Source organism: Nomascus leucogenys, chromosome 18 (genome assembly GCF_006542625.1).
Source record: "Nomascus leucogenys isolate Asia chromosome 18, Asia_NLE_v1, whole genome shotgun sequence".
NCBI lineage: Eukaryota > Metazoa > Chordata > Mammalia > Primates > Hylobatidae > Nomascus > Nomascus leucogenys.
In genome coordinates this window covers 102,820,387-102,838,549 of record NC_044398.1, presented here as the reverse complement: position 1 = coordinate 102,838,549, position 18,163 = coordinate 102,820,387, and the positions used below count along the sequence as shown (strand labels likewise).

Below are 18,163 nucleotides of genomic sequence, written 5' to 3'. Positions count from 1 at the left end.
AGACTCGACCTCAAAAAAAAAAAGAAAAAAAAATCACGTGCCGGGTGCGGTGGCTCACGCCTGTAATCCCAGCACTTTGGGAGGCCAAGGCGGGTGGATCACGAGGTCAGGAGATCGAGACCATCCTGGCTAACACAGTGAAACCCCATCTCTACTAAAAATACAAAAAAAAAATTAGCCGGGCGTGATGGCGGGCGCCTGTAGTTCCAGCTACTCGGGAGGCTGAGGCAGAAGAATGGCGTGAACCCGGGAGGCGGAGCTTGCAGTGAGCCGAGATTGCGCCACTGCACTCCAGCCTGGGTGACAGAACGAGACGCGGTCTCAAAAAAAAAAAAAAAAAAAAAAATCACGTATTATTTATGGAGGCAGGAGTGAACACTGATTTTAAAGAGTAAAAAAATACCATATATTACAATGGTCTGTGGCCTAACAAAAAAATCATAGTACATAAACAGATATGCAGGTTGACTGTGATATCAAAATTTCATAGTGATGGCAGGGTGAGGGGTGAAATGGGACAATTAGAAGAAAAAGTCTAGGCCAGGCACGGTGGCTCACGGCTGTAATCCCACCACTCTGGGAGCCCGAGGTGGGTGCATCATGAGGTCAGGAGTTCAAGACCAGCCTGGCCAATATGGTGAAACCCTGTCTCCACTAAAAATACAAAAAAACTAGCCGGGCATCGTGGCGCACACCTGTAGTCCCAGCTACTCAGGAGGCTGAGGCAGGAGAACAGCTTAAACCCAGGAGGCAGAGGTTGCAATGAGCCAGGACTGCACCACTGCATTCCAGCTTGGGCAACAGAGAGAGACTGTCTCAAAAAAACAGAAAAAAAAAGTCTAAAAAGGCTCCACTGGGGGCAACAATGAAAAAAAGCTGAAAAGGCCGGGTGCGGTGGCTCACGCTTGTAATCCCAGCACTTTGGGAGGCCAAGGCGGGCAGATCACGAGGTCAGGAGATCGAGACCATGGTGAAACCCCGTCTCTACTAAAAATACAAAAAATTAGCCGGGCGTGGTGGCGGGCGCCTGTAGTCCCCGCTACTCGGAGAGGCTGAGGCAGGAGAATGGCGTGAACCCGGGAGGCGGAGCTTGCAGTGAGCCAAGATTGCGCCACTGCACTCCAACCTGGGCGACAGAGCGAGACTCCGTCTAAAAAAAAAAAAAAAAAAAAAAAAAAAGCTGAAAAATGCTACTCTAAATGGATTTACTGGCCAGGCACAGTGGCTCACACCTGAAATCCCAACACCTGTAAGAGGCCAAGGTGGCAGGATCACTTGAAGGCAGAAGCTTGAGACCAGCCTGGGCAACACAGTAAGACCCCGTCTCTACCAAAAAAAAAAAAAAAAGCTGGCCGTGGTGGCACACACCTGTACCCTCAACTACTCAGGAACCCGACGCAGGGGTATCACTGAGCCCAAGAGGTCAAGGTTACAGCAAGCCATCATCACGCCACTGCCCTCCAGCCTGGGTGAAAGAACAAGACCCTGCCTCAAAAATAAATACGCCGGGCGCGGTGGCTCACAGCTGTAATCCCAGCGCTTTGGGAGGCCGAGGCGGGCGGATCACAAGGTCAGGAGATCGAGACCAGCCTGGCCAACATGGTAAAACCCCATCTCTACCAAAAATACAAAAATGAGTTGGGCATGGTGGTGCATGCCTGTAATCCCAGCTATTTGGGAGGCTGAGGCAGGAGAATCACTTGAACCAGGGAGTCGGAGGTTGCAATGAGCCGAGATGGTGCCACTGCACTCTAGCCTGGTGACAGAGCAAGACTCTGTCTCAAAATAAATAAATAAATAAAAATTAAAATAAATTAAATAAATAATTAGCTAGACATTGTCGTGTGCATCTGTACTACTAGCTATTTAGGAGACTGTGGAAGAAGGATCACCTGAGCCCAGCAATTCACTTACAGTCAGCTATAATCATGCTACTGCACTCCAGCCTGGGCAACAGAGTGAAACTCTGTATCAAAAAGAAAAAGAAGCTAGGCGCGGAGGCTCAAGCCTGTAATCCCAGCACTTTGGGAGGCTGAGGTGGGCAGATCACCTGAGGTCGAGAGTTCGAGACCAGCCTGACCAACATGGAGAAACACCATCTCTACTAAAAATACAAAATCATCCGGGCGTGGTGGCTCAAGCCCGTATTCCCAGCTCCTCGGGAGGCTGAGGCAGGAGAATCGCTTGAACTCTGGAGGAGGTTGCAGTGAGCCGAGATCGCGCCATTGCTCTCCAGCCTGAGCAACAAGAGCAAAACTCCATCGCAAAAAAAAAAAAAGAATTTACTAATGTAGATAAAATAACTACTGAATACTAAAAAACGCAAATTAACATCAGAAAGAAATGCCATTTTACAACCACTAAACTGCAAAAATTAAATAGTCTGATAATACAAAGTGTTGGTGAGCGTGCAGACATTGCTATGGGACTTCACCAAAGAGAAACAAGAAGACAACATTACAAAATTGTCTCGCGAGGATAAATACGAGTATCTCCTACAAACCAGCAATCCCTCTCCTAGGAATATACCCAAAATAAATCCTTATCCACGTGACAAGGAAGTTATGCAAAAATATTCATATTGTCTACAATAGCAAAACTAGAATCAATCTAAATCTCTATGAATAAAGGGAAGATCGTTTGAGAATTATTCAAGCAGCAATTAAAACAATATGCAACCACCTGGGTAAACAGAAACATAATACTGAACCAAAAAAATCTAACTTTAAAGACTCTATACTATGAAACCATTCAAAACTAAGCAAAAATAAACACTGTTCAAGGACTCATAAAAATGTAATTAAAATTTTTAAAAGCAACAAAATGAGATAACACATTATCATTTAGGATAGTGATGGGACGTTGGACATAAGATATAAACAGTACTGGCTGTATTTTAGCTCTCAGCTTCAGTGGCAGGATAACAAGCAACTACTTTACTATTTTGCTTCATAACTTACGTTATGTTACAATTTTCTTGTTAGTTCAATATTGGGTTCTTCGCAGTAGGAATAAATCAACATTAAATAAAACTTACATCCAATTCAAAAAACAGGTCTCTTTCTTTACTTGCAATCTCATAATCTGCTCGGAGGGCCAAGTCGTGGATTTTGGTACATTCTCCTAAATCCATGCGCTGTGGGAAAGAAAAAATGTAGACCTGAGTACCTACATACTGCAGAAAGCACATAACAGGACTTGGTGTTTCAACTGTCACCAACATAAATGATCATTTTTGGAACACTGACACTGCAATAAGAAAATTACGAAAGGAGATATGGCTGAGAAGCCTCATTTCACTTATACCATCATGACTACGTGATACTTGAAACCGATACATTTAATAGTGTAAAGTTTCTATTTTAGACCCAGAGATAATTGGACTGTAATCATGACAACTAAATTAATTGGCTTTTGCCAGTTTTTGAGAAGGAGTCTCATTCTGTCACCCAGGCTGGAGTGCAGTGGCGCGATCTCGGCTTACTGTAACCTCCGCCTCCTGGGTTCAAGCAATTCTCCTTCCTCATTCTCCCAAGTAGCTGGGATTACAGGCACGTGATACCACATCCAGCTAATTTTTCTTCTTTTTTTTTTGTATTTTCAGGAGAGACGAGGTTTCGCCACATTGGCCAGGCCAGTCCCGAACTCCTGACCTCAAGTAATACACCCACCTTGGCCTCCCAAAGCGCTGGCATTACAGGTGTGAGCCATGGTGCCCAGCCAGTTTTATTTATGCATCAGTCCAAGGATTCAGTAAATGGCAACATGTGGGGTGGCAGAGATAGGAAAGGGCCAGGGTTGGGCGTGGTCGCTCACGCCTGTAATCCCAGCACTCTGGGAGGGTGAGGCAGGCGGATCACTTGAGGTCAGGAGTTCAAGGCCAGCCTGCCCAACATGATGAAACCCAGTCTCCACTAAAACTACAAAAATTAGCCAGGTGTGGTGGCGGGGCACCTGTAATCCCAGCTACTCGGAGAGCTGAGACGCAAGAATCGCTTGAACCCAGGAGGTAGAGTTTGCAGTGAGCCGAGACTGTGCCACTGCACTCCAGCCTGGGTGATAAAGTGAGACTCTGTCTCAAAAAAGGGGGAAAAAAAGGAAAGGGCCAGAAAACAGTCTGACTGCAACAAGTTTCTAGGCATTGTCTTGCAATCTTGACTACTTGAGATGCTCGATGCCTAAGATGCAGAGACAGAGGAAGAGGAAAGAGCAGACAGAAGTTAGATTTTGGCAATTACATCACAAACTAACACTTGGCTTTGTGTAGCTGATTGTGTATCAAAGGGAATAAAGGAGAACAAGCTGGTTCATAGCCAAATAAATGCTCTACACATTTTCTTAACCTGGGAAATGACCCTGGACATCTAAGTGAGGACAGATAATTGTCCCACTCAGTTTCTCCATTTGACAAACAAAACGTTCCAACACTAAAACAAAATGATTTATGTTGTCAGTAAGAACAGCATGATGTGCTATTATGTGCACCATATGCAGTACAATTAGGTAGCAGTGTATGATTTTAATCTAAATCCTAAGTATAGGACTCTATGCAGACACCTTCTGCCTCTGGCCATCTACACAGCAACAGGGAGGTTTGTGTGCTGAGGATCATGGTGTCAAGTTATAGAGTGCATGAGTGCATGTTAACAAAACCCAACATCCCAACTAGGAGACACCCCCAGTAGGACAAAAGAACATGTCTACATAACCAGGAAAAGAAAAAAAAAAAAAAAAAGGACGTTAGTACCAGTTGCAGTGGCACATGTCTGTAATCCCAACACCTTTGGGAGGGCAAGATGGGAGGATCACTTGAGCCCAGGAGTTTGAGACCTGTAATCCCAGCCTGTAATCCCAGCACTTTGGGAGGCTGAGGTGGGCAGATCACCTGAGGTCGAGAGTTGGGCGGATCACGTGAGGTCAGGAGTTCAAGACCAGCCTGACCAACATGGAGAAACCCCATCTCTACTGAAAATACAAAATTAGCTGGGCATGGTGGCACATGGCTGTAATCCCAGCTACTTGGGAGGCTGCGGCAGGAGAATCGCTTGAACCTGGGAGGCGGAGGTTGCGGAGAGCCAGGATTGCACTCCAGCCTGGGCAACAAGAGCGAAACTCCATCTCAAAAAAAAAAAAAAAAAAAAAAAAATAAAAAGACAGGGGTCTCTGTTGCTCAGACGAGTGCAGTGGCTCAGTCACAGCTCACTGAAGCCTTGACCTCCCAGGCTCAAGTGATCCTCTCACCTCAGCCTCCCAAGTAGCTGGGACTACAGGCACATACCACCACACCCAGCTAATTGTTAATTTTTTCATAGAGACAGGGTCTTGCTATGTTGCCCAGGCCACCTCGCCCAGCTTTTTAAAGAGACCCGTCTTTGAAAAAAAAAAAAACGGCCGGGCGCGGTGGCTCACGCCTGCAATCCCAGCACTTTGGAAGGCCGAGGCGGGCGGAGCACAGCGTCAGGAGATCAAGACCATCCTGGCTAACACGGTGAAACCCCGTCTCTACCAAAAATACAAAAAAAAATGAGCCAGGCGCCTTAGTCCCAGCTACTCGGGAGGCTGAGGCAGAACAATGGCATGTACTCCAGCCTGAGCGACAGAGCGAGACTGCGTCTCGAAAAAATAAAATAAAATAAAATAAATAAAAAAAGAAAGCACGTGGCATGCTCACTAACAAAACATCCTTCAGTATCACCAATAACAAAGATAACATGGAGGCGGCAGACAACGGGTCTGCCTTGTATGGTGATCTTTATTTTGACGAAAGATTGACTTTTCTCCTTTATCATTCTTACTCTGAAGTCAGATGGGACTCACTTTATGGTTGGTTACACAGAAGACCTAGAGATAGGACAACAGTGGTTCTGGAAGCCAAATTTGCAATTAAAATCACTGTCACTGAAAATCTGACAACTTTTACTTCATTCACTCTGTTTTTTTTCTGAGATGGAGTCTCACTCTGTAGCCCAGGCTAGAGTGCAGTGGCATGATCTCAGCTCACTGCAACCTCAGCCTCCCAGATTCAAGTAATCCTCCTGCCTCAGCCTCCCAAATAGCTGGGACTACAGGGGCAAGCCACCACACCCGGCTAATTTTTTTGTATTTTTAGTAGAGACGGATTTTCACCATGTTGGCCAGGCTGGTCTCAAACTCCTGACCTCAAGTGATCCACCCGCCTCATCGTCCTCCCAAAGTGCTGGGATTACAGGTATGAGCCACCGTGCCTGGCCTCATTTACTCTTCTAAGTTCTGGGTGTTGTCCTTTAAAATATATAGTTTCCACAAACTAAGCACTGTAGCTGAAAAATGAATGGTAGCTATGAGAAAAAATGCTTTAAACTAATCAAGGCTTTGTTGTTCAAAGAAAAAACTACTACCAAAGGAAGTAGACCCTAAAACCTTAAGTACAACAAAGCATTCAGCGCAAACTGATTTCCATTATAAAAACCTCAACTGTCAAGAAAGATATGATATTAGAAAACCTCATGAGTCCAGGCGCGGTGGCTCACGCCTGTAAACCCAGCACTTTGGGAGGCCGAGGCAGGCAGATCACCTTAGGTCAGAAGTTCGTGACCAGCCTGGCCAGCGTGGTGAAACTCCATCTCTACTAAAAATACAAAAATTAGCTGGGTGTGTTGGCGCACGTTTGTAATCCCAGCTACTCGGGAGGCTGAGGCAGGAGAACTGCTTGAGCCCAGGAGGCGGAGGTTGCAATGAGCTGAGATCGAGCCATTATACTCCAGCCTGGGCAACAAGAGCGAAACTCAGTCTCAAAACAACAACAAAAAAAGAAACCTCATGAGGCCAGACGAGGTGGCTCATGCCTGTAATCCCAGCACTTTGGGAGGCAGAGGTGGGCGGATAACCTGAAGTCAGGAGTTTAAGACCAGCCTGGCCAACAGGGTGAAACCCCATCTCTACTAAAAATACAAAAAATTAGCCGGGTGTGGTGGCGGGCGCCTGTGATCCCAGCTACTCGGGAGGCTGAGGCAGGAGAGTTGCTTGAACCAAGGAGGCAGAGGTTGCAGTGAGCAGAGATCCCACCATGCACTACAGCCTGGGCAACAGAGTGAGACTCCATCTACAAAAAAAACACCTCGCATGAAGCAAAATTCAGCACTTACTTTTCAATGTGAGAGCTCCCGAAACAGTCCCTGCTAAAGCACACTGAGGATAGGCTTGAGTTCTATGATTAGCCTCTTTGGATGTACCTTTCCAGCTTTGCCAAGGAGGCAGGGAAAACTACTACTGGCCATTCTCCTGGATGCCTAACGTCAAGCAGAGCTGAAATATCACATTCATTAAGTCCTTCCACAATATTCCAGATAGCTGCTAAATCCAGTGTGTCAGGTGTTTTTTACTCAACAACCTGTATTCTCTTCTGTACCTTCTACTGGTCTAACACTGCTGACCAGAAGGGCACCAAAGGTTACGGAACCTTCAGAAAACAGTTCTGGCCGGGCGCGGTGTCTCATGCCTGTAATCCCAGCACTCTGGGAGGCCGAGGTGGGTGAATCACAAGGTTAGGAGTTTGAGACCAGCCTGGCCAATATGGTGAAACCCTGTCTCTACTAAAAATACAAAAATTAGCTGGGTGTGGTGTTGCACACCTGTAGACCCAGCTACTCAGGAGGCTGAGACAGAAGAATCGCCTGAACCTGGGAAGCAGAGGTTGCAGTGAGCCAAGATCATGCCACTGCACTCCAGCCTGGGTAACAGAGCAAGACAGCGTCTCAAAAAAAAAAAAAAAAAAAAAACAAGAAAACAAAAAAACCCAGCAAGGATCAATCCCTACAACAAACGCCATCTGAATTTCCAATCCTTACTCCATTCGACTGTCAGCAGCCTCTGACATTTGTTCATTCACACCTTTGCAAGGCACTTTCTTCACATGCACACAGGTCTCCTGGGTTTCCTCCTCCCCCTCAGGATGCTTCTCTAACCCCCGTTGCTGAGCTGCCCCTGCCCGATCCCAAACACCGGAGTGACGGCCCTCAATCCATGGTCTCTTGTCATAGGCTTCCAGAACCTCTGCCTCGCTCTCTCGCTGCTAATTCACACCAGTCCAGAAACATCACTGGCATTCCTTCTGTTCCTCTGCACTCTCCTCCACCCAGACCACCAAATCCCAAACTTTACTCATGTTCTTTCTCACCATTCGGGTCTCTGCTCACATGTCCCTGAGAGGCCTTTCCTCATCCTCCAATCTGCAACAGCTCATTATCTACTCATTTACTTATTCACTGGGTATCCTCTTCTCCCACTAGATGAGAGTAGAGACTTTATTGGCACACTATCTCCAGTGCCTGGCACAGAGTAGGTGTCCAATAAATATCTAGTGAATCGATCTATAACAATAAACATTTGTGTGAAATAACCTCACTCTGGCCGGGTACGGTGGCTCACACCTGTAATCCCAGCACTTTGGGAGGCCAAGGTGGGTGGACCATGAGGTCAGGAGTTCCAGACTAGCCTGGTCAACACGGTGAAACCCCGTTTCTACTGAAAATACAAAAATTAACCGGGCGAGGTGGTGCATGCCTGTAATCCCAGCTACTGGGGAGGGTGAGGCAAGAGAATAAGTGAACCCAGGAGGCAGAGGTTGCGGTGAGCCATGATCACGCCACTGCACTCCAGCCTGGGCAACAAGAGCGAAACTCCGTCTCTTTTTTTTTTTTTTTTGAGACGGAGTTTCGCTCTTGTTGCCCAGGCTGGAGTGCAATGGCTCGATCTCGGCTCACCACAACCTCTGCCTCCCGGGTTCAAGCGATTCTCCTGCCTCAGTCTCCCGAGTAGCTGGAATTACAGGCATGGACCACCACGCCCAGCTAATTTTGTATTTTAATAGAGACGGGGTTTCTCTATGTTGGTCAGGCTGGTCTTAAACTCCCAACCTCAGGTGATCCACCCACCTGAGCCTCCCAAAGTGCTGGGATTACAGGCGTGAGCCACCGCGCCCAGCCTGAAATTCTGTCTCAAAAAAAAAAAGAAAAGAAACACTCACTCAGATTATTTTTCTCACCAGTATTCTGCAGCTATGCTACACAGTGTCTGGCCAAGGAAAACATGGTTGAAATCTTCCCAAGAGTGCACATCTATCTGCTCCCTCCGACTTCCTTCACTATGGGTTTATCAAGAATTCCAAGTTGTGCATCCTATGAAAATACCCTACAGTGAAACTGCCTTTGACGAGTTGAAATCATTAATCTGTATTGACCTCGGTACCCACAACAATCTGCGGCAAACAGTAACGTTTTCCCACTCCAGGCCAAACAGCAGACAACACCCCAAGGAACAGAGGCACAAGGTTTGGCATTCATTTCGCATTTGCTGTCAGAAAAGTCAGCTTGAGAAGATTTAATACATCTGAGCGGTTTTCCAGGAGGTGCTCCTCCCTAATAAAAGCAATGATTCATCATGAAGAAAACATCCTCTAACATATGCACGCTCCATTCTTAAAATGAGAGGTAGTTTTTATTTTTTTATTTTTTATTTTTTTTGAGACGGAGTCTCGCTCTGTCACCCAGGCTGGAGTGCAGTGGCGCGATCTCGGCTCACTGCAAGCTCTGCCTCCCGGGTTCACGCCATTCTCCTGCCTCAGCCTCTCCGAGTAGCTGGGACTACAGGCGCCCGCCACCACGCCCAGCTAATTTTTTGTATTTTTAGTAGAGACGGGGTTTCACCATGGTCTCGATCTCCTGACCTCGTGATCCGCCCGTCTCGGCCTCCCAAAGTGCTGGGATTACAAGCGTGAGCCACCGCGCCCAGCCGAGAGGGTAGTTTTTAACCCCCCGTGAGGTGGCTGTGAAATCTTAAAACAGGGGTGGTCTCTACAGGACTCCTTTTCTCTCAGTGGCTTAATCACCATGGATAATCTTCCACTATTCAGTCTTTTCAAATTCTTACTTCGAATAAATGCACAATAAACACGTTTATCTGTTTTGTTCATCTGAAGTGAACTTAAAATTGTAGGGTTCTATATTCATTAGATAGCATGTTGATTTCTTGAAAGGGTGGCACAACACAAAACTACAAAATCAACGTATCCTCAACTGATTTTTAAAAACCAAAGAATTTGGGGAAGAAAATGTGCCTTGCTAGATCAAAAGTCTTCCACACAATCAACTTGAGGTCAAACAAACCCACACAGAATCTCCAAAGAACTTCAGGCTGACCTAAAGCATATTTTTTGCCACAGCCAAATTAGAATACTTGCCCTATTTAGTTGTGAATATCTCAGTATAAATGACTTTACAAAAAAATCTGGTAACTTTACAGACAGAATTTTGTAAGTGAAATTTGTTCCATAATATAAAACCCTACCAAATGAATAGAATCTATCATTTTAAGGGCATCAGGGATTTCTGCCTGTTAAAGAGTGGAGGATTGAGCAAGGAGCAGTGGCTCATGCCCGTAGTCCCAGCTGCTCAAGAGGCTGAGATGGTAGGATCGCTGGAGCCCAGGAGTTCGAGGCTGCAGCGAGCTGCGATCACACCATTGCACTTCAGCCTGGGCAGCACAGAGTGAGACTCCATCGCATGCGTGCATACGTATATACGAGTGGAGGATTACCTGCTGTAATTCAGCCACTTAGAGAAAAAGAGATTTAAGTTAAAACAAAATTCGACACAGAAAAACCATCACTGCCTATACAGCACTCATGTCAGAGTGTTCCGTGAGGTCCCCCAAAATGCACCTACCGTCCCAGCCAGGATGTCATGGGGGCAGCAGTCCAGAAGGTGACTCTTGCAGACACGGTCATCTGTAAACTTGACCCTCTGTCTGGTTTCGTCTCCTGAAATTCATTTGTGGTTTTAAATAAGACAATATTATCACATTAACCACAAAAAAAAACTAGTATAACAATTCACCTGGATGATTTGCAGACTATCATGTCTGTGTTCTCCCCATCAAATACAACGAAAAGCTGATCTAAAGATATTTACAAGTGGAGTGGAATACACGTTTTTTTTGAGGCTAATTATATCATGAAGAATCACACTTAATGAGATCTGACTCCATCATTGTACCAAAGAAGTCAAGGAGTCAGACGTAAACAGCTGAGCACCAAAAGGTCATTGGCTCCACATATACATGTGGCAATGAGATTCCAAAACCCAAGCTAATCAGAGGTCCATGAACCACCAAGGGTGACTTATAGAGCTGGTAACTGCCACCAACAAAAGCTACTTATTAATCTAATCTTTTTGTTACGAACAAATGCAGAGGCAGTATTTTGCCTAAAACTGAATGAAGAAGAAAGCTTTCAAACTCTATCGAAGACTGTTAAATAATCTCGATCTATTCTTCCTATGTCCCTTTCGTTCCCACCCTTAAAAAAGAGAGTTGCTACCTGGGAGTCACTTTTAACAAGACAATACCAAAAAAAGCAAAAAAGGAACTAGGTTAGTCAATACACACTGTGAGCTCCAACACATACTGTACCCATCTGCATTCTTCAAGACCTCAGCTGCAGAATTTTATGCCCGCTGTTGAAAAGTGTTAAAGGAAAAGTTTTCTTGCCCACACCTGCAGTAAGGAAGTCAGGGGAATGATACATAAAAGTAAAGGTAAAGTGGTATGTGACAAATTTTAAAGCTAGTCTGTGTATACAACACAGAGCTGTGCAACGCTAGAGGAGGAATATATTTTAGGATTTGCAAGCATCCAGGATTAATGTAGTGTCTTTTTATTGAAAATGTTTTCTTTCTAAACTACACTTTTAAAGTTACTTGTGAAAAAAAGCAAACACTTTTTTGTTATAACAGCTTAGAAATTGGTTGTGACTCACGGCTCGATGAACATGAGGCTTTCTGCAACTCCCTTGCAGATTGATGTAGGCAGGCAAAGATACACTGAACCTTTATAAATAAAATAGAGGGGCCACAATTGTTCAGTTTGTATGAAATAAAAATATGGGAAGCAATTCAAAAGCAACTCAATATACAAAGAAAGCTAAAAAGCACTTATTCACCTATGAAATAAAGTGCAAATAATCTGCACAGCCCTGAGAATGTGCCAGTGTGAACTTACAACTTCATTACTCAGCAGAAAAGAAAACACAAACCACAGCAGGTATACAGTTTTGCAAAGATGCAACCGCTTTCTCCTGTGACAACCATCACGATCTTGAGCCCCTCCCTACACAGTACAACCTACCTAACGACTGTCAAGCGCTGGCTACACAGAGGCTCTCCTGTGTGCTGGGGGGAAGGGGGCAGCTGGAGAAGGACTCGGCAGAAACCCACGTTAGAAAAGCTCAGTTTACGGCTCCCCTTGCAATGGTACAGAACCACAGCGGGCCAGGGTTTCGAGGCCCATCCGGCTCCCTCGGGTGTAGCTTCTTCCCAAGGAGCCTCGGAAGAGTTCTGCCACCCGGCTGCCAGCGACCTGGAGGCCACGTTGATGCCAGCCCTCCGCCGGCTCCACAGTTCGCGGAGGGGCACGGAGCCGCGGCGCCCGCCGGGGAGGAAGTAGCAGGACGGTAAATAGGAAGGAGGCTGAAGCCCCATCCATGGCGCAGACTCCGAGAGAGGAGCCCGACCTGGACCCACGGCCGCCTCAGAGACGAACCGGCTTAGACAAAGGCCCGGCGCCTGCGGTCGGCGCGCGGGGGAGGAGGAGCGGTGCCCCGCGCAGGCGCAGGCGCAGACGATCGCGGCCCCCGCCTCAGGCCGCCCGGCGGCCTCGCCTCACTCCCACCCCAGACCCTCGCCTGGTTGACCGCTCTGACTCACCGTCCCGAGCCGTGCCCATGAGCTGGTCCAGCAGGGCCCGCATCTGCGCCTGGGCGGACATAGTAGCCGGCGGAGGCGACGGGGTCGGCCGCAACGGCTTCTCTCAGGCAGGCAGTGGCAGCGGCGTCGACAAATGATGGTCGCGTCGGCCTCGAGCCCACTCGGCTCTTTCCCGCCGCGGGGGACGCCGGGAGGAAGTACGACGGCGCCGGCGCACGCCCTGCTGGGAAATGTAGTTTCTGGGGTGGGTGCTTAGGGAGGCCTAGGCTCTGAGTGGTCGCAAGTTGTCCAACGGCGGAACCAAAATCCCAACCCTGATTTTACTCTAGACCCCCAGGAACTCAAACGAGTCTCTACGAAGGGTAAGCTACAATAAAATGAAATACAGTCAATCAAAAACAAGATAAATCCGTGCTTTTTCTAAGCTAGCCATGAAACCGTGGGCATATTATTTAGCTCCCCGACGCTCGTTTTTTTAAATCTGTGAAATGAGGATTCTAAATGTGCCCCTCATATGATTTTTGTGAAAGTTAAATAAAGCATGGAATTTTATTTATTTTGAGCGAGGGTCTTGCTCCGTCGCCCAGGCTGGAGTGCAGTGGCGCGATTACCGCTCACTGCAGCCTCGACCTCCCCGGCTCCTTATCCTCCCTCCTCAGCCCGGCAAAGTATTGGGATTACTGGTGTGAACCACCATGTTTGGCCATCAGTCATGGCATTAATATTAGGTTCTATGATTACAACCTCCTGGTTGTCCTTCTGTGAGCTCATGGTCTACCGTCCCAGGGACTAAAAAAAGCCATATGTAAGCAATTACTTTGTGATAATAGAATTATAGCATGCACTTATGTGTGCATAGTCTGGCATATACTTCTATTATATTAAACCTCTATTATTTATTTATTTATTCTTGAGACGGAGTTTCGCCCAGGCTGAGTGCAATGGCGCGATCTTGGCTCACCGCAACCTCCGCCTCCTGAGTTCAAGCGATTCTCTTGCCTCAGCCTCCCAAAGTGCTGGGGTTACAGGCATAAGCCACCGCGCCTGGCCTTTATTTTTTATTTGTTTTTTTTTTTTTTGAGACGGAGTCTTGCTCTGTCACTCAGGCTGGAGTGCAGTGGCGCGATCTCGGCTCACTGTAAGCTCCGCCTCCCGGGTTGAAGCGATTCTCCTGCCTCAGTCTCCCCAGTAGCTGGAATTTCAGGCGCCAGCCACCCCCTCCTGCTAATTTTTGAATGTTAAGTAGAGATGGGGTTTCACCATGCCGGCCAGGCTGGTCTCAAAGTCTTGACCTCAAGTAGCTGGGACTACAGGTGCCAGCCACCACGCCCGGTTGATTTTTGTATTTTCGGTAGACACGGTGTTGTGCCATATTGGCCAGGCTGGTCTTGAACTCCTGACCTTGTGATCTGCCTGCCTCGGCCTCCCAAAGTGCTGAGATTACAGGCGTGAGCCACCGTACCCGGCCGTATTTTTTTTTTTTTTTTTTTGAGACGGAGTCTCCCTCTGTCGCCCCGCCTGGAGTGCAGTGGCGCGATCTCGGCTCCCTGCATCCTCTGACTCCTGGGTTCAAGCGATTCTCCTGCCTCAGTCTCCCCAGTAGCTGGGATTACAGGCACCCGCCATCATGCCCGGCTAACTTTTTTTTTGTACTTTTGTAGAGACGGGGTTTTGCCATGTTGGCCAGGCTGTTCTTAAACTCCTAACCTCAGGTGATCCGCCCACCTCAGCCTCCCAAAGTCCTGGGATTACAGCTGTGAGCCACAACGCCAGGCCCCTGCTCTCTATTTAAAATAAATAAATAGGGTGTCGGTTGGGCTGCTCGGTTCGAATTCCGCAGTCCCAGCCCTTCCCCATGGCCGACCCTGAGAAGTTGCAGGTTTCTTCGCTGTCCCCGCCGCCGCCTCCTTCTCCCTCCTCTTCAGACGCCTCTGCAGCATCTTCCCCGGGCAGCCCAGTGAGTTTGGGCTGGCCAGTTCCGAGCAGGAGCAGAGGCCGAACGGTGGACCCGCTGGCGGAAGTGGAGCTGCAGATCCGAGACGCAGCCTTTTCATTAACCAAACTTCTTGAAGCCACATCTGCAATATCAGCTCAAGTGGAAGAACTTGCCTTCAAATGTCCAGAAAAGGCACGTTTCCTTAAAACGTGGCGGGACCTCTTGAAAGAACGCTATGATTCTTTGAAACTTGATGACTAATTTGGCATACTTCGTTGTTTAACAATGACTGCAATAATTCATACTTCTTTTTTTTTTTTTTTTTTCTTTTTTTGAGACAGAGTCTCGCTGTCGCCCAGGCTGGAGTGCAGTGGCGCGATCTCGGCTCACTGCAGGCTCCGCCCCCCGGGGTTCACGCCATTCTCCTGCCTCAGCCTCCCGAGTAGCTGGGACTACAGGCGCCCGCCATCTCACCCGGCTAATTTTTTGTATTTTTAGTAGAGACGGGGTTTCACTGTGTTAGCCAGGATGGTCTCGATCTCCTGACCTCGTGATCCGCCCGCCTCGGCCTCCCAAAGTGCTGGGATTACAAGCGTGAGCCACCGCGCCCGGCCGGTTTTCTTGGCTTTTGTGAAAGCAGAATACCGATGCTATTTTTGTTGCGGACCAGTACTTGTTTGTCCTTAAATACTTTATGCCTCTGAACTTTCGTAGAATCCTTTATGAAAGTTAACTTCATCAAAAGATGGTTAATATTAATAGAGCCACAGGGCTACCAGTAGCAAACTAGGTGGACCATTATTTGTTTTGCAACAAGATGCTAAGCATGGCAGAGTTTGAAGTTGCATTTCATCTTAAGGACCAAGGGACGTAACTTTAAGGTTGCCAATGGTGGATCCAGCTCCATTAGGCTACGTTGTCTACAGCTAATGATTGTGCTTTATTCTGTATTCCCAGCACCTAAAACAGGATAACACAACACTCACTGTTTGTTGAATACAAGAGTTAACAAACATAAAAAAATAAAAATAAATACATAAATAAATATAGGCCAGGTGTGGTGGCATGTGCCTCTAGTCCCAGCTACTTAGGAAGCTGAGGTTGGAGGATGGACTGAACCTGGGTGGTTGAGGTTGCAGTAAGCTGTGATCACACCCCTGCACGGCACCCTGGGCAAAAGAACGAGACCCTGTCTCAAAAACGAAATTAAAACTTAAAAAACAGGCCAGGCTGGGGGCAGTGGCTCATGCCTGTAATCTCAGCACTTTGGGAGGCCGAGGCAGGTGGATCACCTGAGGTCGGGAGTTTGAAGCCAGCCTGACCAACATGGAGAAATCCTATCTCTACTAAAAATACAAAATTAGCCAGGCATGGTGACGCATGCCTGTAATCCCAGCTACTTGGGAGGCTGAGGCAGGAGAATCGCTTGAACTCCGGAGGTAGAGGTTGCGGTGAGCTGATATTGTGCCATTGCACTCCAGCCTGGGCAACAAAAGCAAAACTCCATCTCCCCCCACCAAAAAAAAATAGGCCGATCACGGTGGCTCACGCCTGTTAATCCCAACGCTTTGGGAGGCCGAGGTGGGTGGATGACGAGGTAAGGAGTTCAAGACCAGGCTGGCCAACATGGTGAAACCCTGTCTCTACTAAAAATACAAAAAAACTAGCCTGGCATGGTGGCACACGCCTGTAGTCCCAGCTACTCAGGAGGCTGAGGCAGGAGAATCACTTGAACCCAGGAGGTGGAGGTTGCAGTAAGCCAAGATTGTGCCACTGCACTCCAGCCTGAGCAACAGAGGGAGACTCCGTCTCAAAAAAAAAAAAAAACAGGCCAGGAGTGGTCTATTTTGACACTCCACCTCAAAAAAATTAAATTAATTAATTAAAAAATAAATTTTAAAAAATCATTTCACAAATGATAATTTAATATCATTGCTGCCCTGGAAGGGGGAAAAAAAGACTTACTCTGAGAATACAACAAAGACTGTTCATGGGCTGGAAGCATCAAAAGTCCAGACACGGTAAGACAAGTTTTGTTTTCACTTGTCTTGAGACGGAGTCTCAGTCTGTCGCCCAGGCTGGAGTGCAGTGGTGTGATCTTGGCTCGCTGCAAGCTCTGCCTCCCAGGTTCACACCATTCTCCTGCCTCACCCTCCCAAGTAGCTGGGACTACAGGCGCCCGCCACCAGGCCTGGCTAATTTTCTTGTATTTTTAGTAGAGATGGGGTTTCACCGTGTTAGCCAGGATGGTCTCGATCTCCTGACCTTGAGATCCGCCTGCCTCGGCCTCCCAAAGTGCTGGGATTATAGGCATGAGCCACTGTGCCCGGCTGACAAGTTTTAAATAATGTTTTAAGGCATGACTTTGCTTCCAATTGGCCATTTGAACAAAGCAATTAAATCATCTGAATTACACACCTACCAAACTGCCACAGTTATTAGAAATCAGACAACTGCCAGGCACAGTGGCTCATGCTTGAAATCCCAGCACTTTGGGAGGCCAAAGCAGGAGATCACTTGAGTCCAGGAGTTCAAGACCAGCCTGGGTAATATGGCAAAACCCCATCTCTACAAAAAAGTAAAAAAATTAGCTGGGCATGGTGGCTTACAGCTGTAGTCCTAGCTACTCCTGAGGCTGAGGTGAGAAGATCACTTGTGCCTGGGAAGCAGAGGTTGCAGTAAGCTATGATCCCGCCACTGCACTTGAGCCTGAGGGACAGAGGGAGACCCCATCTTTTTTTTTTTTTTTTTTTTGATACGGAGTTTCACTCTAGTTGCCCAGCCTGGAGTTCAATGGCGAGATCTCAGTTCACTGCAACCTCTGCCTCCCAGGTTGAAGCAACTCTCCTGCCTCACCCTCCCGAGTAGCTAGGATTACAAGCATGCACCACCAAGTTCGGCTAATTTTGTATTTTTAGTAGAAACTGGGTTTCTACATGTTGGTCAGGCTGGTCTTGAACTCCAGACCTCAGGTGATCCACCTGCCTCGGCCTCCCAAAGTGCTGAGATTACAGGCATGAGCCCCTGGCCTTTTTTTTTTTTTTTTTTTTTTTGATACAGGGTCTGGGGCTGTTGCCCAGGCCGGAGTGCAGTGGCACAGTCTCGGCTCACTGTAACCTCCGCCTCCTGGGTTCACGCCATTCTCCTGCCTCAACCTCCCCAGCAGCTGGGACTACAGGCGTACGCCACCGCGCCCGGCTGATTTTTTGTATTTTTAGTAGAGACGGGGTTTCACCGTGTTGGCCAGGATGATCTCGATCTCCTGATCTCATGATCCACCCGCCTAGGCCTCCCAAAGTGCTCGGATTACAGGCGTGAGCCACCGCCCCCGGCCCTGGCACAATATTTCATGGCCGAAAATTCGCATCCTCAGTGCCAGCAATTCTCCTCGTGGTCAAAGAGGAGAAACACTGAGGGGAGCACCCGGAGGCGGGGGCGAGGACGGAGATCGGGGGTCTACGTCGAGAAAGAAGGCGGGAAGAGGACAAAG

General features: G+C 47.6%; 1 protein-coding gene and 1 pseudogene across 7 annotated transcripts in view; one reads left to right on the top strand and one right to left on the bottom strand.

Annotated features, from left to right (window-relative positions):
* LUC7L (LUC7 like) overlaps positions 1 to 12,941 on the bottom strand; it is a 42,932-nt gene extending 29,991 nt beyond the window's left edge. For 2 of the 7 annotated variants that reach the window (XM_030798780.1, XM_030798783.1), the window contains exons 1-3: positions 12,738 to 12,941; positions 10,701 to 10,795; positions 3,038 to 3,136 (exon numbers count right to left, since the gene is read on the bottom strand). In XM_030798780.1, the coding sequence (XP_030654640.1) occupies positions 3,038 to 3,136; positions 10,701 to 10,795; positions 12,738 to 12,798 (255 nt within the window). In that variant the 5' untranslated portion in view covers positions 12,799 to 12,941. The other 5 variants (XM_030798781.1, XM_030798786.1, XM_030798782.1 and 2 more) reach the window with 5 other exon arrangements.
* A 1,585-nt stretch (positions 12,942 to 14,526) lies between these two features.
* On the top strand, positions 14,527 to 14,977 carry LOC115831251 (annotated as a pseudogene).
* Positions 14,978 to 18,163: the final 3,186 nt, after the last annotated feature.